At 45.1% G+C, this 24667-nt stretch overlaps 1 protein-coding gene across 1 annotated transcript; it reads right to left on the bottom strand.

Annotated features, from left to right (window-relative positions):
- Positions 1-487: 487 nt before the first annotated feature.
- On the bottom strand, positions 488-11228 carry txndc5 (thioredoxin domain containing 5). Its single transcript, XM_062520627.1, has 10 exons — positions 10815-11228; positions 9877-10029; positions 8272-8377; positions 7782-7878; positions 6234-6349; positions 5366-5452; positions 4926-5072; positions 3263-3345; positions 2152-2281; positions 488-1037 (listed from the first exon to the last, which is right to left on the bottom strand). Exons 1-10 carry the CDS (start codon positions 10994-10996, stop codon positions 915-917), a joined length of 1224 nt encoding a protein of 407 aa, XP_062376611.1. The 5' UTR covers positions 10997-11228; the 3' UTR covers positions 488-914.
- Between the last annotated feature and the right edge of the window lie 13439 nt (positions 11229-24667).

Raw genomic sequence — 24667 nt, 5'->3', positions numbered from 1 at the left:
CCAAACAATAACAACAACAAAAAGCTGTGACATCACAGAGGACTACACAAATTAAAGCACATTTAATATCTGGACACAAGTAATTCACTTCAAAGAAAAAAAAAAAAAAAAAAAAAAAATATTCTACAAGCAGTTGCTGAACTAGCACATGAATTAGAACGGACCTGACAGCAGACAGAGTGAACAGAGTGCAGTAGACTCAGGAGCTGAGCACGGAGGGTCTTTCCCTGAGAGTGTAGTTTGAGTTAGTGAGGCCGTGACTGGCGTAGATGAGCGTACCGTTGATACTTAACCTCAGCAAAGACCACTAGACTCTCTCCCATTACAGTAACTTTGGATGTTTGGTTTTGATTTATTAAAAGAACTAACATCAACCAGGTCTTTCATTGATGGCCCCAGGGTGAATCAGACGTTTAAGTCTGCAAGTGAAGAATATTCTTTGAGGAAGGCACTAAAGACTGCCATCCACAGTTCATCTTTGTTTAAAAAAAAAAAAAAAAAAAAAAAAATCATAAACAAACAAGTACACAGAAAATATATAGGAGAAAGATAATGTGTGTCTGCTGGCAGAGTGGTTGTCTATCGCGTGTGTAATTTCATTACACAATCAACTTCAACGCTCCAACACTGGGATAGAGTTGTGATGAAATCAATACATTCACATTTCATTGAATAAGCTAACAAATAGAGTAAACCCCCAAAAGGCCTTGACATGGTAATGGGGTAGAAAAAGCAGTCCATTGATTCAGCTACTCCTACAAGTGGGGAGCAGCTTTAGAAAAGAGAAGCTAGCCTTTGTGAGTATGTGAATGTAGGTGTGTCTGTATGTGTGCGTGTGTGTGTGTGTTTGTATGGAAGGGGTGGATATTTGTGCGGAGATGAGCAAGTAGACTGGCGCTGTTTGATGACATCACTCACAGCTCATCCCTGGCCTGCTTCATCACAAAGCTGTGAAGTGACTCCAGGTCCCTCCCACCATTATGCTCCTCCCCCTGCTGCCCAGCACGGAACATCAGCAGCGTGGGGTAGCCGCGCACCTGTGGGGCGGATGTCAAAGGTCAATTGGTTTCAACTTCCTCCATACAGAACATTCTAGCACTTTCACATTACAGGGTAGCAGTACACTCAAGCTGTTTTAAAAGGTTACAACTTCTCCATACCAACATAGTATACATAGTGGGCACCTCTGTAATTGTTACTTGTACTACTACAAAGACCTCAAACCTTTTTCATCACATGAAACAAAGTGGGAACTAAAAAAAAAAAAAAAAAGTATATCCGTCCTGTGCCTCCTTTTCCTCACTCAGGACAATAGAATTCTAGTTTCTACTTTGTCATACCAGGGTGCGGCCCTGTGACTTTCTCACCTGGCTTCAAAAGATTACAGGGCACGACGAATGACAGTGGGGAAACAAGAAAGAAAAAGAAAAAGAAAGAATGACAGTGAGAGAGAGAGAGAAAGAAAGAAAGAAAGGCAGGTAGAGCATTCCACTGCTGATAAACACACAGCATTTTATGGCAAAACCATCCCAGTAAGCGTCTCAAAGGCCACTGCTGAACACCTGACACTTGCATTCCTGGCCTTATGACAGCACTTCTTTCTGGGTCATGCTGATCTAGTGCCAGATTAAAGGCTTGCTCCAGCACCGAATCACAGTCGGGGTTGTTCAGCAGCCTGTCAGTGGAAACCTGGGTGCTATCCATGCAGGCCCTCTGCCTAACAAGCTGTTGGGAATTATCTTCCTGGTAGCCCTGTGTGTATGTTATGGGCAAGACAGGAAGGGGGGGAAATGCATTTGCTTTCCATCATCAAGACTACAATTGGAACATGGCTACGGAGCAGCTGCCAATGGGATTAGCAATCACAGTGAAGTGCTGCTTACTTCAGACCGGAGCAAGTGAACACTGAACATGAATATCTAGATGTATGCGTTTCCCTGCAGGGACTGGTGTAGAACACTGCAAACATTCCAGTTACCATGGCACAATCAGCCATGGTGACCACCTTAGCAACAGTAAGGGTTACAGCTAAATGCTGCAGGTGGTTAGACCCTGGGTAGCAGAAGGAATGACTACCTGCTATAGGACTCTCGTCCATGGCAGCTACAACGTACATGTGTTGTACCATGAGCGTCCGAGAAGAGTACTCACAGAGTAGCGATTGCAGATTGTCCTCTCCACTGTGCAGTCCACCTTGCCGATCTTCACGTCCGTGAGGCCAGGGAAGTCCTTCTTGGACAGGTCCTCCCATGCTGGTGCCAGGTTCTTACAGTGGCCACACCTACAGAGAATGCACAACTCAGTTACTCTGTGTGTGTGTGTGTGTGTGTGTGTGTGTGTGTGTGTGTGTCTCTCTATATGTGTGTGTGTGTGTGTGTGTGTGTGTGTGTATAAGGAATCATATACACAGAGGAGAGGAAAAGGCAGGAGACGATCGCACACGCTGATAACCAAATGGATGCTTCCTGTGAGCGGTTGTGAACGTGGGGCTGAACCCATACGGCCAACAGGACTTAGAGACACACAGTTAAGAGACCTGGGGTGCCTCTCATTCTTCTTTTATACATCCTCCCTTCCTTCCTCGGTCCTCGTCCTCACTGATCTACATAAAGAATGATGGGGCGGCAACAATGGGATAGTCAATTGGGGCAGCCGTGGCCTACTGGTTAGAGCTTCGGGCTTGTAACCAGAGGGTTGCCGGTTCCATCCCCAACCAGTCCACAGCTGAAGTGCCCTTGAGCAAGGCACCTAACCCTTCACTGCTCCCTGAGCGCCGCTGGTTGGGCAGGCAGCTCACTGCTCACTGCTCTGGGTTAGTGTGTGATTCACCTAACTGTGTGTTCACAGTGTGCTGTGTGTGTTCACTAATTCGGTTAAATGCAGAGAACGAATTTCCCTCACAGGATCAAAAAAGGATTTATACTTATACTTATCCAGTGTTAGTTCTAGATCAGTGGGAACGAGCCTGGAGGACCGAGCATCGAGGAGAGAGGTTGAGAGGCACCCCCGGACTTAAGGCCTGCTGCCCTGTAAGGGCTTCTTGCAGTTACAGACGGGCCGGCCGGGGCTTGTTATGGCTGTTGCATTGTTTGATATCAGTCCAAAGAGACGACTCAGGAGTTAAGATAAACAACACGAGGGGTCAGTGCGGACACGTGACGATGAGCACGACCCCAGTTATGTCTGAGGATTCACTCAGGAATGCCATAAAAGTCCCAGAGCTCATAAAAAAGCACCACAAACACGAGGATGATGTACTTACCATGGGGCATAAAACTTGATGAAGGTGAGGCCTTTACCCACGATCTCATCAAAGTTGCTTTCAGAGAGGGTCACCACCTTGGACTGGGGAGGAAATTAGGGAAGAATCAGTAATTTAGCATGCCAACAAACAAAGAACAACACACAGACACAACATGTACACATATCCTATAGTTCATACTTATTCTTAACTTGTATAAAAGGTCACATGCCCCATTTCTGTGACCCAAGAGCTTTTGGTTTTGGCCTGACATGGCAGGCATTCTACATACACCCCAAACTCTCTCTCTCTCTCTCTTTTTTTTTTTTTGAAGCACACACCCTCTCTCAGGCGAAGTTTCCCTCGAGGGCAGAGCTGGTGGGGTTTCCCCCGGCTCCCAGGCCAAGCCCAACATCCCCAGCCTCCGTGCTTAATGAAACACCACAGCTTCACAAAGGGTTAAGGCCAGACGCCATTACGTCAGCAGTCAACCCAAAAGCATCTTGAGCGTATTCACATCAGCAGAAGGAAATAGCTGGCCTGCCCATAATTGCTACTTGACTTAGTGCTGGTACAGACGAGAAAGGACGAGTGAGTGAGAGCAAGAGGGTGAGAGCGAGAGAGAGAGACAGCGAGAGCGAGAGAGCGAGAGAGAACGAGAGACTTGAGGAGTTGTACTGCAGCCTGCAGGCTGATGGCAATCTCAGAATGAGACTCAGACATCTGCCCAAGAGCTCATTCACTCGCTCTGCTTCTGAAGAGGCCTTCACAGGATGGAGAGGATCTAGCCCCACACACACACACACACACACACACACACACACACACAGACCCGCGTGCGGACGAACATATACACACGCAAACACACACACACTCAAATGCATGCACGTGTGGATAAACATACACAGACACACGGAATACATTGGCAACATCAGCTTTACCACTCAAAGCAGACTCCTTACCACAACAGACCCACTCGCTTCCTTCCTCACTGATTTGTTTTTATTTTGTTTTCATTTTTTTTAAACGGAACAGGCCATTGAGTTTGCGGTGTGGTATCTTAGGAATAACAGCACATGGAGTTAGACACACTACTGGTCAGGGTTCATCAGTGCATCTCCATGGTCACACACACACATACACACACACACACACACACACACACACACAAGCACACAGTTGTAAGCATTTGGAACTCACCGGGGATCACTATACGTTTTTGCAATCGAGTGTATGTCTGTATGAACGTATATGTGTTTGTGTGCGTGCGTGCGCATGTGTACAGTATGTCTGTAGAGGTGTGTTTGTATAGAAGTGTGTGTGTATGTGTGTGTGTGTATACCTGTGTACACAGTGTTTGTGTGTATGCAAGAGTGGGTATGTATGTATAAGCGCGTGGATGTATGTACATGTGTGTGTGTGTATGTACATACAGTATGTCTCTGTGTGTGCATGAGTATGTATGTATGTGTGTGTGTATGTGTGTGCGTATGTGTACGTGGAGTATGTATGTGTATGTATCTCTGTGTTTATGTGTGTACGTACAGTATGTATGTGTATGTATCTGTGTGTGTGTGTTTGTGTGTGTACATACAGTACAATATGCAGATGTATGTATCTGTGTGTGTGTGTGTGTGTGTGTGTGCATGTGTATGTATCTGTGTGTGCATGTGTGTGTTCATACCTCCTCTTTTTCAGGCTCTGCGCTGGGCACTGGCACCTCGTTGGCCTTGACATCCTCCTCCTCGTCGGCCTCCGCTGCGGCTTTAGCGTGGCCGTCCACAAACTCCTTCAGCGAGTCCAGATCACGCTTGCCGCGGTACTGGTCCGCCTACAAGCCCAACAACACACCTCAGCAACAACACACTTCTTTTTCCCCCTGTCTCTTTTTGGGTCACACCACACTGGTGCTGACTAACACTTTAGCACAGAGCAGCATTCAGCACCAACATCAACAGAAAACAACTCATTAAAAAAGAAAAAAGAAAAAAGAAAAGGCCTGGCTACAAGGCCGCTCTCCCCCCCTCCATTTCCGCCTGATCCTCCTTCTACTCCTCCTCATCATCCTTTCTTTTTTTTTCTTTCTTTCTTTCTTCGTCTCCTTAAACGGCCCATGCTGCTTACCTTCTCGCCGTCCTTGAAGAACAGGAGGGTGGGGTATCCGCGCACCTGGTTGTCCGAGCAGACCTCGTAGTGCTGGGTGCAGTCCACCTGTTGCCAAGTAAACCAACACGTCATTATGGGATGGGGATGATGCAGCCTGGTTACTCAGCGGCGTTCTGGGCAATAAGATTTAAATGGCGTAATTACGCCCCGAAACACCACACAAACGCTCCTTTTCAAACCAGACTGACCTTCAATTCAGTCACGCCGCAAATAGCGCAACGACTCTCCAGAACACGGCCAGGCCTGTAATGCCAGAGGCACTCAGGTGTGTGCACGTGTGTGTGTGTGTGTGTGTGTGTCCGGTGTGTGTATGTGTGTGTGTGTGTGTGTGTGTGTGTGTGTGTGTGTGTGTGTGTGTGTGTGTGTGTGTGTGTGTGTGTGTGTGTGTGTGTGTGTGTGTGTGTGTGTGTGTGTGTGTGTGTGTGTGTGTGTGTGTGTGTGTGTGTGTGTGTGTGTGTGTGTGTGTGTCTGTCTGATGCGTCAGACAAGGGGGGGGGAAAGTAGGTCCTGCACAAAAAGCCTTCATAGTGTGGTGAAGCTCTTTGAAATTTCCTACACTCGCTGCCACTAAGTACAGGTACTTGTGCCACATCATGATGCTGCAGAGTTTCGCAGCTGACGGCTGGCCTGTCTGGCCTGTTCTTCAGGCAGGTACAGTAGATGTATACGGATCATAGAAGGACACGTTCACTTGAACATCCTGCTCATTATCATGTGTACACAGGCAAAGAGATGACAGTTGGCAAAGCAAACGGACTGCCTGTACACTGTGAGTGTGTGTGTGTGTATGTGTGTGTGTGTGCATGTGTGTGTGTGTTTCACGTACCTTGCCAATCTTGACGTTGTCTGAATGCTCAAAACTGGAGCCCAGCTGTTCCCAGGTAGGTGCCAAGGCTTTACAATGTCCACACCAGGGGGCAAAGAACTTGACGAAGTGGGCACCTGGGGAGGGAAAGAAGGTGCCAGAGAGCAAGAGAATGAGAGAGTGAGAGAATGAGGGCGAACAGTGTAATTCACCAATTCACATTGCGTTTATACCGGTCAAAACAGCATGGCAAATGGTGTACATTTGATCTGTGGCTGTGTTCAGAAAATATTGAAGCCATGAATTTCATGCGGTCAAGCTCAACTTTTCTAGGAAAAGTTACCAAAGAAAAAAAAAAAGACCACGCACAGACTCCACTGAGTCTGTTGAAACAAATCTTATATACAAAGAACACTACAAAGCGCACTGGCAAAAAAATACTTTAGGCCAAATGTATAAAATACAATCTCGCTTATTATACAGCTGCTTGCCAAAACAAGAATAGAAACTTCATGCAATGTGCGAGAAACAAATAGTTTGGAACACAAATAGAAGTTGCAGGTGTTGCATGGCAACGCATTACTTTCAATGAAGCTCCATCGCAATAAGTAAACGGAACAGAATGATATGAAAGCCATGAATCAGATGCACAAAACCTGTTGACATTGACAGTGGTCATTATTTTTTAGTAACGGTCATTATACCGATCTTTCGGACCTCCTAACGTTGGAAGGCCAGTCCACTTTCTGCACTATTTTGAATGGGCACATAACAACCAGATATATTAACGTACTTACTAATAAGTAAAGTAAAGCTAGCTGGACTAAGAACTAAATTGCATTTGGCACAGCTTCAACTAACGCAGTTTCAAACTTGGTGCTTGAAACTGTGTACAGCGCAATGTAAAAACAAGGTGACATAAATTGACTGCAGACTTGCATGAGCTGCATAAAACTCTTCGGCCCATGCATGACCAGACTTTAGAGGGCCCAACTTAAATAGAGCTTAAACGCTTATGCAACCACAGACCTGTGCCAGTGCCAATGCTTGAAAAGGTGGAACCCATAAACATTTCTCTTAAAAGCCACACCGTCATATCCTGCCTGCCCGCCTGCCATCCCGCCCCCCTCCACCACCCCCAAAACAGGAATCGTTTATTTTGCTTATAAAACCCAAACATGGCGGATCAAAAGCGCCTAAGGCTGGGAGAGGCTGTAATTTCTATGAAACAATTATCATGTCCACAATTTCACTCCTTGCCCACATACATGTAGTTGTGTGCCAGCGAGCAGTGAAATGGACCCAAGAACGCCATACTCCATTTTCGTACCAGTCCACTTGGTGCTGACAAACGCAAGACTCCATTGGTCATTTAGGCTGTTAGGATGATGTCAACAGTTTTTTTCCCCCTTCTTTTACCCAACCTGCCAACTTTGAATATACAAATAACCAATAACAAACAAGCAGATGTTGTTCCACTGCTATTACCGAAAGCGCCATTGTGTCATTACACAGGTAATGATTTATGCAATACGAGGACATGTCTCAGTGTCGCCATTCAACGTTTACCTTTGGAGATGTGGGCCTTGAAGTTGGAGGCTGTGAGGTCATACAAGCCCTGCTTTGGCTCTGGGACCTTAGGAGGTTCAGGTTCGCTCTCTGGCTCCTACACACACATACACACACATACATACACACACCAGTCATTAGCTAATTTACAGTCTAGACTAATGGCTGCCATCATTAGCAATTTGCGGTCTAGACAACTCAACCTCATCTGTGGACGCTGACAAACATAAGGTGAATATGACATGATAAATATTGTGCTTGGGCTATGCAAATGATAAATATGCAAACCAGCATCTTATGGTGTAATGTTTACAAACTGGATCGGTAATGTTTATGAACTGGATTTGCAATCTTCAGTTAATTGCTGCTAGAAGTCCAAGAATGTGAGCGGACAGTTTAACAGCCTTTTCTGTTCCACTAAGGATTACTAACAAAGAAATGCCATAGAAATTAGAGCACTTGATTCCTGGTTGGTCTTATTTAATCTTACAGCAGGTTCTTCCTCCAGTGTTTTCAGCATCCAGGACTCCAGTGACTCCATGTCCCTCGACCCCTGATACTTCACTGCCTCCTGCTCAGGCCTGAACAGCTTCAGGCTACAATTAAAGAGAATGTTTTTTTTTTAGTGGCATTGCAAAATAACATATAGCATAATAACATTATGTGCACAATTCCTTGTTTAGCTTTGCAGATCTAAATCTTTTACATTAAGGACCTATAGACTTTTGCAGATCTTAATATTGCACGCAACCATGGTGTTTATATTTGGGTTAATTGATCATCATATTTGTTGTAGATTTGTGTTTAAAGCACAAATGTGCTTTGTGTGTGTTTTGTGTTATTAGCAGTGTCCGAATATATAGCAATGGCTAACCCAGTCCTTTACGGTTATACAGCCGTGTGCAACAAGGCCTCCAAAGCTTACTCCTACAGATACCTCTCTCAGCAATGTAAGCTGCGTAGGTCTAAGTATTTTTTTTCTACCTCTTCATAACCAGGTTACTTCACTAAGTAAATTGCAGTTGCAACCCATTTTAAAATACAGTTCCTAATCTGCTAGTAAACATCTAGTAATCTAATTAGCTACAATTCACTTAAGCACGAGATAAAATAACTTCTTGTGTTATTTCCCAAAACTGTCCCCGTCTTAATTCCAGAGAGCAAATACCCAAACATGAATATGTTTCCATAAAAGTGTCTGCGAAAAGAATGTCACAAATGTTCAGCCTATCCAGATGAGTCTTGTATTTGGTCAGAATCAAGCTATCTTTTTACAACAGTCACCTTAGCCTTCTGTCTGTCAACAATATAAAATGGTTCATGCAACTGAACTTTTAGAGTCAGCGTATTTGCTTGTTAAACATTAAAGGTACAGCAGAGCCCATTTCTATTTTGTGTTCATCAAGGCTAGTGAATAGGTCACCTATTACTGTTAAAAAAAAAAGTCATATGCATCTGAGCTTCTCAATATTCATTGTCATGAATCTGTCCCACAGCTACACAACCCAATTTGCATTCGCTTTTGGTTTCAGCCTTCATGTTTCAGTAACAAACAGGTGATGAAACTGTACACGCTCATGAGCATCTGGCATCCAGCCAATATTCACTTAATTTAATAATTCACTCCTTTTAATGCAGTCATAACTACAAGGAGTGGGGAACACTTACGGACAGATCACCGTGCTAAAAGACCTACTTTGGATCCTTTTGCACTTATCAATTAAATAGATCACATGCATCAGATGGCATTCACTTTTGTCTGGGCCTACAGTATTCTAAAGTAAAAGCCACCCAGATTCACTAGTATTACATTTTCTAGCCAAACTAATACGACCCGGAATGGTATACACTTTCACAAACGATATTGAAGTGACCGGTGTTATGGCCCAATCCTCCACAAACAAGCTGAAATTATGATTCTGGGCATTGCTTTCAAATCAACGTTACCTATGTTTAGGACAAGATAGTACACCTTGAACCAAGCTATGGTCAAAAATGAACTAAACTACTGTAAGTAGCTTAATACTCATGTGTATTTTCTGTGAGTTGCATAAGCAATTAGGCCATCAATGATATGACACAAAGGCTTTCTTACGTAGGATAGCCACGGATACCGTGGTTGCTGGAGCAGAATTTGGTATCTTTAGTGCAGTCTACTTTTACAACATAGGCTGGGGGAGAGTCCATGTTGTTGTATTTGTCTGCCAACTGGTTCCATGTGCCCTGGAGCCTTTGGCAATGGCCACACCTGAGAACACAAAGCAAATACCCCAGCAATTATCACACATTTCAAAGGAAGAGGTATGGAAAGCATTTCCAGTAGGGCCAAAACGTCATGCCCAAAGCTACACAATTTGCATTCAAAATGATGTCATGAACTTTGCAGATTTGATATTGCTTATCACTATTCAGTTATCATAAGCAGTGAATAAACAGAATTTAACCTACAGTGGCCATGGCAATCAAAAATGTAAAAATGTGGCTCTCAATGAGAAAGCCTAGTGGGCAACATTGAATTTCTGGCGCTTGGGTAGTTACGTCAAAGCTTGCCACGTAAGCTTCAACTTCACATCCTGCTGAGAATTCCATGTCTTAAAGTTAGCCTGCTATGCTAACACTACAGTGTGCAACCACGCAAAAGTCAGTGAATACAGTCAGCGTTGGTACATTTGCGGTCACCAATTTAAGAACATGCAATCAATGAACTAAATATTGAATTAACTTAGTAAAACTAGCTTAGACGACCTGAAGGTTGCAAAGCTAGCAAGCTAGTTAGCTAACCGGGCTATGGCTAATGTTAAATGAGTTGCCCGGTTTTTGCAAGAACATTAGCCCCGAACTAAGAGGCGTGCACAAGCAAAGCTGAATTATGAAATGTTGGTTTTAACACTGAATAAGAATGAAGTTCCCACTACACACACAACACAACACGATATGCCATCCAACTTATACCTGCAAACATTAGAAATAGACTGGCAGTTCAACACTATCATTAGTAGTGCTAGTGGCAAACAAGAAAGTTGGGAATATTACCATGGAGCGAAGAACATGACAAAGTGCGGAGCAGTAGGAATTGCATTGTCGAACATTTCTACTGTATATGTATGTTTCGCATGTTCGTCTTCTTCAGCTTCAGAGTCACAAAGTATGCTTCCAAAAATCAGTGCAGCGTATATAACACAAATAAAATAACTCTTCAGTGATGAGGAGGCCATGATTCCACCCTGTGTGTCTGAGCCACCAGTGTCTGGATGTAGTTGATCCGCCGGTGCTTATAATGAGATAGATGCCTGGAGGTAGAAGTTATGCAAATCTCCAAATCGTTCAACTACATTGATACGGAGTCAACAGGCTAGACAACGGGAGCCTCAACACAGCCAGTCGATTCGCATTGTGTGGAGATCTACGAAAATGCGTACAGCACACGGAAGGCATGCTATGACAAGTCCTAGCAAGTTAGCATTCAGCATCCGGTCGGTTCACAGGCAGCTGCCTAGCAACCAGTGCCGCAAAACTTTCAACCAGCTGCTGCAAACGGACAGTCGTGCGTACAGGTATGAGCGGGTATGACTCGAGCCCAGTCCATGATGTGAACATTAGCCTACAAAAATCATACATGTTTAAATGCGATACGTAATGCCATAGAAGTGATTTTCACTGAGAGCTGGCATAGTTGTGAGTTGGCTACACTTTGATGAAACCGTGGACTACAGTACATAGGCCTACAGTTAAGCAGAAGCTACAATGTAACATTGTCCCAATATTGTTTCAGTTCCATTGATAGGCCTACTGTAGTTAAAAATTCGTTTGACTGGAAATGGGAATCCACCCTACATTGTACTGCTAATAAACCAGGTTCAATGGAATGTTTCCTCTGGAAATGATGACTGAACTTTTGATTTCCTGTTCACATGGGAATCTATAAAGCAAGCTACTTTCTCTTTTCGCCCACTGTAGGCTACTGCAAAAATCCTGAATGACAATTTTGAATACAAGTTTTATAGGCTAATTATTTAGGCTATTGTAAATGTCCTTTTGTTTTCAAGGCTGCGTGTTTATGATTGTTTGAATACCATATTGTTCATGGCCACGAAACTGTAGGCTAGCTGGCTGGTAAAATAGGCCAAGTTTGTCTTCTCATTTATTTGTGAAATTCAAAATATTCTAAAATCATTATAGCTACAGTTTTGTGTTAGTGAAATGTTCTTACATGCAGCATTTCCTCGGCCCTTTCTCAATCAACATGCCTTAATTCGTTTTCCAGTTTCATTGAGGGCTTGCCAAAGAATGTTCCCACATGTTTGAAACAAAGATTTTTTGAAAGAGACACACAGTCTGGAATCATTAATTTCCCAAGGCATACCCAAAAGCAGCTGACTTGCCTCCTTTGGATATGATTTGATTTTGATGGACCTTGATGTGAATCCAAGCACCATGTAGCCTAGAAAGCAGACTTTCTATTAAAGCAACACTAAAGAGTTTTTCGTACCTTAAAATAATGTTTCCAAAATCATGTCAGCTGTTCATCAACTCGTAACAGGGTGAACGGCACTTCTCCTTTCACTTCACGGCCCTCTATCGGCTATAACACTATGTAACTTTACGAGGTGGGGTAGTGTATCTGTAGTTCGCTGAAATGACACATCAGAAACTACAAATTTGACTAGCTTCGATGTCGCAATACATCATACTTTCATAAAATCATGCAACATATGCTACCTTGTCTGTTATTTGCTGGATAAACAGTGTGTGTACGACAGAGGAAAAGTGCTTTAGTGTTGCTTTAAGGCCCAATTCATGTCACCATAGGCCACGCTTCAGTGTAAGATTAGGTAGAGCTAGACCTCTATATTCTTGATAAAAGTTTATGTTTAGATGAGGGTGATGGGTCTCCATTGATATTCAAACTCACATTGTTCTTGGCCACATTTCAAGTAGTCATACCTTGGTGGAGAAACTTGTGATTATGTACATGCCTAAGCCCAGAAAGTAAACATTTATCGAGGCTAATTCTGTACCAAGGGAGTGAAGTCGGTCAAACGGCAATCCTGGCCCCCTTAATTAGTACGCTCTATTCCATTTTTACTATTATTTTTACTCAAAGACATCATGGTAGTATGGCATTTAAGTGAAATGGGAGCTGTGACATAATCTCTTTGACCAAGTTCATGGGCTGTAACTCTTTCTCAATGTTGTGCATGTATAGGGTATTAATTGGTTTTTCTTCTTCCAAGCTGTCAGTCAAATATGAGTAAAGGGTAGCCGTGGTATTTTGCTTACTGCCTTTGAGGCCTGAGTATGAGAAGTTTTGAGGCTATTAATTAATAGAATTTATTGCAGTGGATTTGGCCAATCCCAAGGGGGCTTTATTTCAGCCCTGTTGCGGCCAACCAATAAATTCATGGCTCTTTCCCAAGGTATCAGAGCATGCCTCTGTGGACTGACAACTGCTTGGCAGGGTCACATAATTCCAGGCATGTCGCAGAACAAGTCCTGTCATTTTTCTCTCTCCCCAAATCATGCTACCAGTACTTGGAAGTCCCCATGCCATTTCTTTAAGTCTTCATGAGGTGAGAAAGAGAGGGTAGCCCGCAGAGGCTACTGGGGTGGGTGTTTATGATGTGTGCACGGCTTGGCTAAACTGCTGATCTCTGGTTCTTGAGGTGAGCCTTGATGGAATCGCCACTGGGTCCTGATAACGGCCGTTAACATTCCGGCACTTTCCTCTGGGACCGGGGGCCTGTTTGTGCGGCCGAAATGTGCGGCTGAAAGTTCCTGGGTGAGATGAATGAAGCTGCCTGGGCTCACGGGTGACTGGTATTAACCTTTGACCCTAGGTCCCCTGGCGCAGGCTTCCTACATGTTAAAGAAGCTTCATAAAATGCTTGACTGCAGAGCCGTTCTTTAGTGAGTCTGCGTACACACTCTGGACATAATGTTTAGATAAAGATACAGGGCAATCTTGAAGTTTGAGGATAGAAAAATAAAAGAATCCCATTGCCCCTTATTCTCTCTAATTGTGCTAAGTGAACATGTCATCACTGGGTATGTACTATCTGCATACTTCCACGTTTGACATGCAGAAATGTTTATTTGGGCTTTTATATCACAGCCAGAGACAGACCACTCCCTTCATCCGGACTTGGAACGCCAGTTCTGCTATCGCATTCCACATTCTTACCACTTAAACCAACATCTGCCATTCCTAATGACGGGGGGTGAAAAGTAATATACGAAATGACCCTCTTTGACTTCCATTTATGATAAATAATGTCTGCATGCGAGAAAAAACCCTATCCCGCCGTCTAGTATTCATTGCTCACAATTAATCTCAACAGCTTAATCTTAACATGTCATAGTGGCGGTAAATGTGACTAAATTGCAGCTGACACATTTATGTATCCCTCTTGCTGAGCTGGCCAAATAGTTCCAGTGTCTACTGGTTACCTATTGTTGGGGGTGGGCAGATTGCCATGCAAGTGCTGTGTGTTGTAATAGGGAACTGGATTAATGGCCTGTTGGGACTTGAGGACATGCTGTTTATTTTCTTAATTGCCTGGAGTTAGAGTGTGTGTGTGTGTGTGTGTGTGTGTGTGTGTGTGTGTGTGTGTGTGTGTGTGTGTGTGTGTGTGTGTGTTTGGGGGGGGCGGCAGGCAGGTGGCGGTGGAAAGGAAAGAGAGTGAAAGAGTGATGGAGAAAGAAAGAGAGAGAGAGAGAGAGAAAGTATATTTTTGCATTAGTGAGTGAAGTTGGACGTGCTCCTGAGAAATAGACAGTAATTTCTGAGCCCTGGTTCTTCTCAAAACCATAGTAAATTCTGAGAGAGAAACGCAAGCAAACCTATCCTGCGTAGAGAGGTCTACCATCTCCAGCTTGACACTGATTGAAGATGAGAGCTGCACTGCAGTAGGTCTAAACTGTGCTGACTTGCTCTGCTGACATCCTTTCAAAGTTCTAAATGTTATGCCTTGGATAGGGCAGGCCATCAAGAAAAATAAGAAAAAGACATGAGATCTGTCAAGGACACCCATAGCAGCGTAAGCTATACCAATGGGTGTAGTTAAAATTATGGGCATTGGTTTGGTATGACTGAGACAACATCCTCTATAACAGGGGTAGGCAACCTATGGCACGGGTGCCACTGCTGGCACGCCGAGGCATAATCACTGGCACGCGCCACCAGCATCAGCTAAAAAAAAAAAAATCTCAGACTGACAGCAGGATCTTCCAATCCCTCTTTTCAGTGTTCGGCTCAACATACCTGTGTGAGCAGGTATTTTCGCACATGAAAAGTGTGCTCAGCCCTATCGGCAGCCGTTTGACCACGGACAATTCCGAGTCGTGTTTACAATTAAAAGTGACAAACTACGAACCCCAGATAAAAATTGATGATAGTGGCACACTCTTTGACTAGAAATTTTGAAGTTGGCACTGGATGTCTCAAAGGTTGCCGACCCCTGCTCTATAAACTCACTGACTTCCGTCAAAAGCTCAGCAAGACTCCCACTTCCCTTGTACAGCTTCTAGACATCACACGTTGTCCACACCAAGGAATGCAACTTGCTGTACCGTAGAGAAGGGGAAATGATCACATCAGCTCGATGCCCGTTCCGGCCCTGGGAGACAGGAAATGATCACTTTCTGAAGATGGGGATGTCGCCTCCGTGCAAAATCAGACAACAGGGTAACATCTGCGTCGTACACAGAGGTGGGAAAGCTGCTTACTTAACAGCAGAGCAATGTGATGGAAAGAGTCTGTGAGAGCCTTTCATCTGAAATGGACACTCATGGCTGTGGTCTCTTGCCTTGGCCACCAGCAATATATTGAGGCTTTATGCGTTACGCCTGCCAGGTCTGTGCTGTAATCCAGACACAGTTCTCCAAAGATATCTGCTCAAATTATCAGTGTTTTCCCCCTCCGGAGCTTACAAGGGAAATTACTTTTTTCTTAAAGACCGGGATGTATGCAAACACACACACGCACGCACGCACGCACGCACGCACGCACGCACACACACACACACACACACACACACACACACACACACACACACACACACACACACACACACAAGCACACACAAGCACACACAAGCACAGCAAATCCTTACTGGTGTTGCCAAAGGCGTAATGATTAATGTCCCTTCCTGTCTGTGTTCCCGCCACAACAGCACACTTTTCTGGACATCCACCTACCTCCATGTCTAAGGATCAGCCATAGGCCTGACTCAGAAGACAATACTGTCTGGACATGGGTATTTTAAGGAGCAAAAAAAAAAAAGAAATACTGTCCCTTTCTCTCATAGCCTAAAGGTTTAACCACATTCCTCTTCGCCAGGGACAAACTGAGGGAAACAAGCTGCCTTGGCAGCTGACTGCTAGTTTTGACTCTTTTAAAAATATTTCTTTGTCTTGATATCCGCTTCAGGTTGAGCCAAAGATATTCTGATGCAGCACCTTGTCAAATGAAAGGTAACTGTGGCGTGATCTGAGGCTTGGTGACAGGAACGTTAGTCTGAATATTCCTCTACAGCTTTCTACTTGGCCACTAATTCCCAGCACTCCACTCTCCCATCTTCCTGCTGGAAAAGCCATCACCCGGAGAGAGGTATCAGGAGAGATGAATGCGTTCGTCAGATTGTAGCAGGTTCTGGTGGAAGAAAATCTTTTGCTCCCCCCTTGGTTGACCCGGCAATTGAGAGAGCAGAGGGGCTAACCCTGTAAAGTCTATCACCACGCTATCGCTGATACCACCGGAATTCCACATCAATGGGAAACTGCCTTGCAGTCAGTTGTATAACTGTGATGTCATAAATGCAGTTTGTTCTGATGTCACAAAGGTAACAACTATGATGTCACAAAGGTCGTTTCTTGATGCTTAAAAAATGGATTATGAAATAATGATTTTGATTATTATGCTGACTTATTTTGGACATTGATGTATGGTTTAAACATCAATGCTATTTGGACATAGAACAGACCATGGAACACCTGGAACAGATGTCTCTGCACTCTGCTGACTCTGATCCATACTCATAACTCAATGTCTTGTTTTGAAACATACAGTGCGGACAAACGTCAAAATGACTGGTGATATTCACTTGCCAGTGAAAGAAACTCTCAAATCCACATCCCCCTCCCATATTTGATTCTGTTTATACATATTGCAAGACACTTAAGAGGGCCTACATTGCGTCAAGGTTTGTTTTTATTTTCCTTTTAAAAAGAAATTGCAGATGTTGTCACTTACTACTCTCATGGAAAATGACCCTCCCTCGCTGAAGAAAGTCTGTCCCTGCCAAGGAGAGGTGGCCAAGTCTCAAAACAGATGTTTACTGTTTTTCTTAGGATGATTTGTTCTCTGCTTCATATTGATCCCCATCCAACCATAACTGCACTCCTGTAGACTGAGTGCGGCGTAACAAAATGGGGCGATGAACGGGTTTCCTCTGTGGCCCAGACCAGGTGACTAAGTGTGTGTGCTGCTACTTCTGGGAGATTTTATGCCCCTCTGTGTGTATATGTGTTTCAGTCGGTGTGTGTACTTGGCATCTTTGTTATTTGTAAATGTGTGTGTGGGAGAGAGTGAGAGCGTATACAATGGGATACTCAATGGTGTATGTGAATGTGTCGTGTGAGAGATGAGAGATATGATATCTTATGTGTGTGGACCCTGGACATGTGTCGTGTGTGTGTGTGTGTGTGTGTTGGTGAGTGTGTGTGTTAGAGATGGAGAGCCGGAGAGAGAGAGAGAGAGAGTGTGTGAAAGAAAGCTAGATCAATGTGTGTAAACCTGTGCGTGTGCATTTGCGCGTGCGTTTGTGTCGAGCGGGCTCTCCTCCATCTGCCGTGCGGCGGAGGAGTCGACGAGGCAGCCTTTCGCATGGCTCCGCGCTCCCCTCGTGGAGTCCCCACAGAAGCCGTTAAACGGCGTGGCTAGTGGAATAATGTGTTTGGCTTGGCCGGCAGGCGGTGGCAGGTGCTGCTGCATGGGGCCCCCGCACCGCTCTACTGCTCACACCGCCCCTTTGATCCGTCCCCCGGCGCAACCCCACAGCACAGCGCAGCACAGCGCAGCGTAGCGCTCCTCAACCTGGGCCGGGCCTTGTCAGCGCATCCACTGAAGTCCACTGAAAACCCCCTTTACGAAACCACTGACGGGCACACACAACCGCGCTGCGACAACAGAGCAGAGGCATATCGTATTTAGCAGGCTCCCCCAGCGGTTTCATGTCTAAAAAGCCACGTAACTAGAAATACTGGAGTTGTGGGAGCAATTTTTAAAACAGCAAAGGATATTCAGTCATGGATAAATATACTTTTACTACGCTAAAATTCAGTTTTGTGCAGAACGGTGAAAAGTTTAGAGTTTTTGAGGTTTTTTTTTTTGTTTTGTTTAGACTGAAATCTTTTGCCAGCGTGACCTGAGAAGACACTAACTGGTAACTGTTTGTTTGTGTGACTCTTCTCTTCTCCTCGTGATTTCTCGACAGTGGTCTGTGTCTCATTAAGTCGAGCGCTAACAGATAAGAATCGCTCGCCTATGGCCCGGGCCGGGCCGGGCCGCGCGACGTGACACACGATGAGGCATCGTCACTGGCAGACGTTACATCATCCCCATCAGATCAGGCCCCCTTGAAACCGTCATCTACACAGGATGCGACGACGAGAGGGAAAGCGGGAAAACCGGTGGCTGTAGATGGCGTGGTCTTGTGACCTGGCCTCTCTGGACATGATAATACCACGTGGCTATTGAGAGTGTGGTGCTGGCGAGGCAGATGGAGAACAGGCAAGCGGGCGGGCGGGCGGGCGGGTGGAATCATTGCGTGACGTGACTAATGCTGCTTTGAATTCCCGGCCCCCTCTGCCTCAAGGTAAAGTCATTAAGGCCGTAGCAACGCAGCCCACTAGGGTTCAGAGAGGGATATGATGAAAACTAAAGCACAGGACTGCAAGGCAGAGAGAGAGAGAGAGAGAGAGAGAGAGAATGGGAGAAAGAGGGAGAGATTGTACAGAAGGGGACTTGTGTGTGTGTGTGTGTGTGACAGTGAGAGAGAAACACACAGAGGAAAAGAAGCGCAATGAGAGCACGAGAGATAGTAGCATTGAGAAGACAGACGGAGAGAAAAAAGCGGAAAAAGACAGAGGAAAGAGGAAAAGGAGAAAAAGGAGAAATTGGGCAGCTCCACTCCCAGTGCATTCCTCTGCCTGCCAGCAGCACAGGCCTCCCCAGAGCCCACGCGATGAGATAGCAACTCAGACAGGGATGTCAGCTGGAGCTGCTCCAGTCATTCATGCACACACACACACACACACACACACATACACACATGTACACACACACACACACACACTCAAACACACTCAAACACACTTACGCACACACACACACACACACACACACACACACACACACACAGACACACACACACACACACACACTCAAACACACCTACGCACACACACACACACACACACACGCACGCACACACACACACACACACACACACACACACAAAATGACACACACAATGACACACAGACACGTTCTCACACGATGTGCGTGTTCCTAACTATACATGGTTGCCATCTGTGGTTCCCTTCTCACACACGATGGTTGGTGGAAAGGCAGGGCGAAACAAGGACAGCCGGCTTTCCTGAATGGGAAAATCCTTCGTCTCTGTCTCTCTGAGCTGATTGATTTGTGGGTTTTCGGGGTCTGTGTCGAACAGGATATTAGATTCACCCTGGAAATCCCACCCCCGATCAACCCTGGAAAAACCATCCGTCGGGTCAGAGTGACCCAGCACCTGGACAAAAGGGCGTCCAAAAAAATAAAGTAAAGGAAAAAGATAGAGGTCAGAGGATTCACCCAGCGCCGAAAAAGTGCACTCAAAAACAGCATGAGAGCGGCCCAACGCTGGACGCGAACGCTCATCACCCTACAATTTATAACTCCTCTGCGTCGCCATGCAAAACGGATGATGAGAAGAGGAAAAAACACATAAAACAAAAGATTAAAAAGGATAAATAAATAAAAAAAATAAAATGACAGGGGCGCAGCAGCCTGGGAAAGGCTCCCGGCATAATGTATAGTGTGCGCCGCTGGAGAACCCACAGAGAGGCGAGTCTGCCAGCGGAGAGAGAGGTTAATGGAAGCGCATGAGGAGAATACGGCGCTCCGCGGTACACAGACCATGATCCGTGTGATCTGCTGTGACCACAGACAGGAACTCCCGAGGCTGGAGACCTCTCTTCGGTTCCTGCTACATCGCTCACCGGGGCTAGAAAGCGGCGCGCAACGGAGCCAGAGCCGGGCCCGGCCCGGTCCTGTCGAGTCCAGTCCAGTCCAACCCAACCCAGAACCTCACTGACCAGAACAGTACACAGAGAGGATGGGCCTCCAGGCTCTCTGAATCATCCTTTATAATGTGTCCTGTTACATCTCTGGTCCCTGAGTTATCGCCTTAAATCAATATGCCCACAAAGAGCAATAAATAACTGATAAAATAGCTTTGATGGGTTTCCCATGACTGCTTGCCGATAGATTTAGGCCCAGAATTTCTTCCATTGGACAGTGTAAAAATGGATGCATTACATATCAAGGCAAGGCACATTCAAAGGACCAGTTGGCACCATGTTCAATGGTCAGTTGAGGAAAGGTAAAGCAATTGTTTTTTTTTGTTACGTTCTGTCTTTTTTGACTGCAGTCTACTCGACAAGAACATGATTCTATCCAGAGCTCCTTTTTGGTCCCAATATTGTTACGCAACTTCACATAAATTAAGTTTCTCAACTGGAACCAATGTATTTCCCATTCAAGGCCCACCTGGAAAATTAGCACTATTCTGAGCATGGGATAATGGGTGTGCTTTTTACTAACTGTTCACATTGGTAGGACATTGAACAGATCAGGAAAGAATTATTTCTGTAAATTACACACTGTGTTCAGAGGCAATCAAAGCCACCCAGACATCATCTCAAGCTTTCATTTATGAGTGTATTTAAAGTTATTTGCTGAAATCAAACTAAGATTATTACCCAGTCAGGCAAACCATTACCCTACAGTCACACACGCTACAAGAGACAGCGACAACTCCACAAACTAGCCGTTGAGTGGGGAGGTGATTCGCGAGTGATTGACGGCTAACGATTGCTACGTGCTAGGTGGCTGACCGATAGCTCGTACATGCCTTCAGATATATTTTTTGGTTACAAAACCTGGCTCTTTGGATTGTAAAGTTCATATTTCTCACTAGAAGTAGCAAAATATAAGGCAACAAACCCTGAACTTACTTGTTAGTACAGAAATACTGCCTTCGTTTAGTTAGCTCCGCCATCTTGGATAAAAAAATCAACTTTACTTTCAAAGAAGGAACGTCACGCTGCCTTCACTCCGATTGGCAGTCGCTTTGTCGCTTCGCTCAACATTTGCATAAAATAGCCTGCTTGTCTATTTTAGCCCCGCCTTGCTCGCGACAGCGGCAAGCTTGTCGCTTGTCTCTGGCAAAAGTCTACTCCCATTGAAAATGAACGGCAGCCTGTCTCTTTGTCGCTGTCGCTTGTAGCGTGTGTGACTGGGGGGTTAGACTGGCTCTAGACCAGGGCTATTCAATTAGTTTGTAATAGGGGCCAGTTCATGAAAAGTATCACAACTGAGGGGCCGGAGAAAAAACGCTTGAAATATGAGTAATTACGTACAAATGTAGATACAATAAACTACAACAGCACCAATATGGGTGTTCAAATGTTGCATTTTGTAAATGCATAATATCAGAGCCTGTCCCTTATTAGACATTCTCTGATAATATCGTTTTTTGGTGGTTATTTGTGTTTTGGGAATATTTCTGCCACAGGCCCAGACTACCACAGTGGTAGGCCAACATTGGGAAGGTGACACTGGATCTATATTGCTAATATGTTGCATTTTGTAAAAGCATAATTATTTTGTGGTTATTTTGTTGTATTTGTGTTTTGGGAATATTTCTGCCACAGGCCCAGACTACCACAGTGGTAGGCATTGGGAAGGTGACACTGGATCTGCATTGCTATGGCTAATATGAAATCTGTGATAACATTAACAACAATGGAATCTGAGCTTTGCGCAGTAACTGCTAGGTCCATACAATTCCAATGGGCACAAACAGGTTTCAAACAGTGTTTAAATGAATTAAATGTGCGTAATCGGTCGCATATGTAACTCATCTCAACATACATTTAACGTTCCCACCATTTAAATTGGATGAACGTGTTCACAAATCAATGTTACTTACAGTGGACTTGACATCAAGGCGATGGATGTGTATTAGTTTCACATTGAAACTATTTGCGTGGTGCAACCCGTTAAAATGTTAGTAGCTTATAATACCCCAACGTAGTGGCAATTTACGTTGAAACTAAGCTAAGATGGAACTTATGTTCAACTCGGTCAAAACGTTACGTGCAGTTGGCTGAGGTGCAGTGGCTGCAGGACTTCAGAGCGAGTGAGAGCATGCAACAGAACTGATGCCACCAAAGTTTAACTTTTAAACCGACTCCTATTTGCTCCAATAGCTACATTACGAGTGGCGAATGTTTTCGCGAGGATGTGCTTGGACTGGAGAGGCACACTACCGGTGAGATTTCATGCACCAAAAATGCTTCATGCTTTGAGGAAAACAGCTTGGATTTGGCGCACGTCAATATGTTGGTGACGCTGCGTAAAAACGAAGCAAGGCACCTCTTTGTATAATATCCAGTAACAAAGTAGCCTACAACGGCAAAGCACCACACAGAATATTATTTGTAGGCGCTACTCGCAGTGTAGCCTATCACTGCACCTCCATTATCGTGTTTTCCACCAGCTATTTACGTCTCTACCGATCATAAGGATTTGCTCATATAACATCAGCCAACACTTCAAGGGCCACTACAAAGTATCTCGGGGGCCGGATCCGGCCCGCGGGCCGCTAATTGAAGAGCCCTGCTCTAGACACATCTGTATTACCTGTTACCGTAGCAAAGGTATTTATTTATTTATATCACAGTAATGCTAAAGCATGTTATTGTCTGTCTTTTTCATTTATGCGAAGACATTTTTCCAGCAGACTATACATGTGTGATTTAAGATTCTGTCTGTGCAAACAAGAATATTTATGTCCACCGTCTCATGCACTTTTTCCCCATGCATTGTCATTCCCGATCGCTGCTGAATACCGACACAAAGAAATTGCTGAGAGATTTCCTGGAGAGAAGAGAGATAACCTGATAGCCTGACAGAGACACGCAACAATAACGCCCTCCTGTGCCTCCCCAAACAGGGGCAGTTCCAGTTGTTGCACTCTGTCCTCACAAGGTTATGAAAGGGCAGTTTGAAAAAGAGAAAAATAATGTATAAATAGTACCTCGACTTAATGGGGGAAAATCCATGAAGGAATGCTGCTGGCAGTCGTTCCAGACATTCCTTGCCCCCCAGACGACAGTAAGCAGCGGGCCACAGCGGTGGCGAAGTCGTGTGCGATGACAAGCCATTCTCCCCGTGCTCTGTGGCCATTGTTCTGATTTTGATTGACTGAGGAAGGCATTTGTTGTTGCTGGACCTTATCTGTGTTTTTTGTGGGACTCAGCCCTTGGTCCAGGCCAATGAAAAACAGCCTTGCAGTGTACACCTCTGAGCTATGTGGACCTGAACAGACCACGCCAACGTTAAATGGTGATGGTGGGGGGGTGGGGGGGTGGAAGGCAGTTTGGAGAGGGTCGGGGCAGGTCATTGCAAAGGTCAAGAGTTAAAAAATGGTTCCCTGAGTTAAAGAGGGATTCCATTTTTAATCCCCGCTCATAGACACGTCTCCTTTTCTCTACACCCAGGAGGATCCCTGCAAAGTCAGTAATGGCAGAAGACCCACTGCTTCATCCCTCCTTCAGTAATAATAATAAAAAAAAATCCCTCTTCTATTCATCACTGCGAATGGCTCTATAATCCTTTTCTCTCCCTCTGCTTTGTGGCTCTCAGGGTGAGCGTTTGCCACTGCCAAAGAATTCATATTACCACCTGCATTACCATCCGCTCCGGGAGCATCCATAGACTCCCACCGTGCTGTAATGCTGGGTTATTAACTGGGCTGCGCACTCAATTGTTCATTGGTGTTTTCATTTGGAGGCGACTATAATTGAGTGCGATGGCCGTAAAAAAGGCACAATGGGAAGACACACTGGAGGAGGGGGGGGGGGGGGGGGGGGGGGCTGAGGAGACAACTCAGAGGGCAGTAATGAAGGCCCCCGAAAATGAATACCTTCCTCATTTTACAGCGCACAATAACCAACTTTTAAAATGTGTGCAAAACAGTGTGTGTGTGTGTGTGTTTGTGGGAGTGTCTTTCTTTCTGCTCTCCTACTACCCCACCTGCGTGCACACACACACACACACACACACACACATACACACACACACACACACACACAGGCTGCCTTTCTCTCACAAGAGAAAAGCTAACTTTAATTTAGTGAGTTGAAAAGTGCACAATGGGTACTGCCAAAGCCCCTGTCAAGCTATCAGCAGTGGCAGTCCACCGAGAGTTTATTGGGCCTGAGAGTGTGAGAGCTCCACAAGCAGGAGCAGTGGGCTTAGGGAGTTTGTGTGTGTGTGTGTGTGTGTGTGTGTGTGTGTGTGTGTGTGAGTCTATGCATTGAGGAGGAGTGATGCAGGTTGTGGGACTGGAAGCCTTGGGGTTGGCGGGGAACCCTTTGTTCTTCACTTCAGAGGGAAGGTGATAAAAGTTAGCAAGCGGAGGCCTTCGCCGATGCACATGGGCCCTATTACGTGCCGCCGATCAGCAAAAGATTGCAATTTCAGATTTTCAGATGGCGAGATGAGGACAACTTTTCCACATCTGTCAAGAGATCAACAC

This window comes from Sardina pilchardus, chromosome 19 (assembly GCF_963854185.1).
Source record: "Sardina pilchardus chromosome 19, fSarPil1.1, whole genome shotgun sequence".
Taxonomy (NCBI): domain Eukaryota; kingdom Metazoa; phylum Chordata; class Actinopteri; order Clupeiformes; family Clupeidae; genus Sardina; species Sardina pilchardus.
This window is presented reverse-complemented; position numbering and strand designations above follow the sequence as displayed.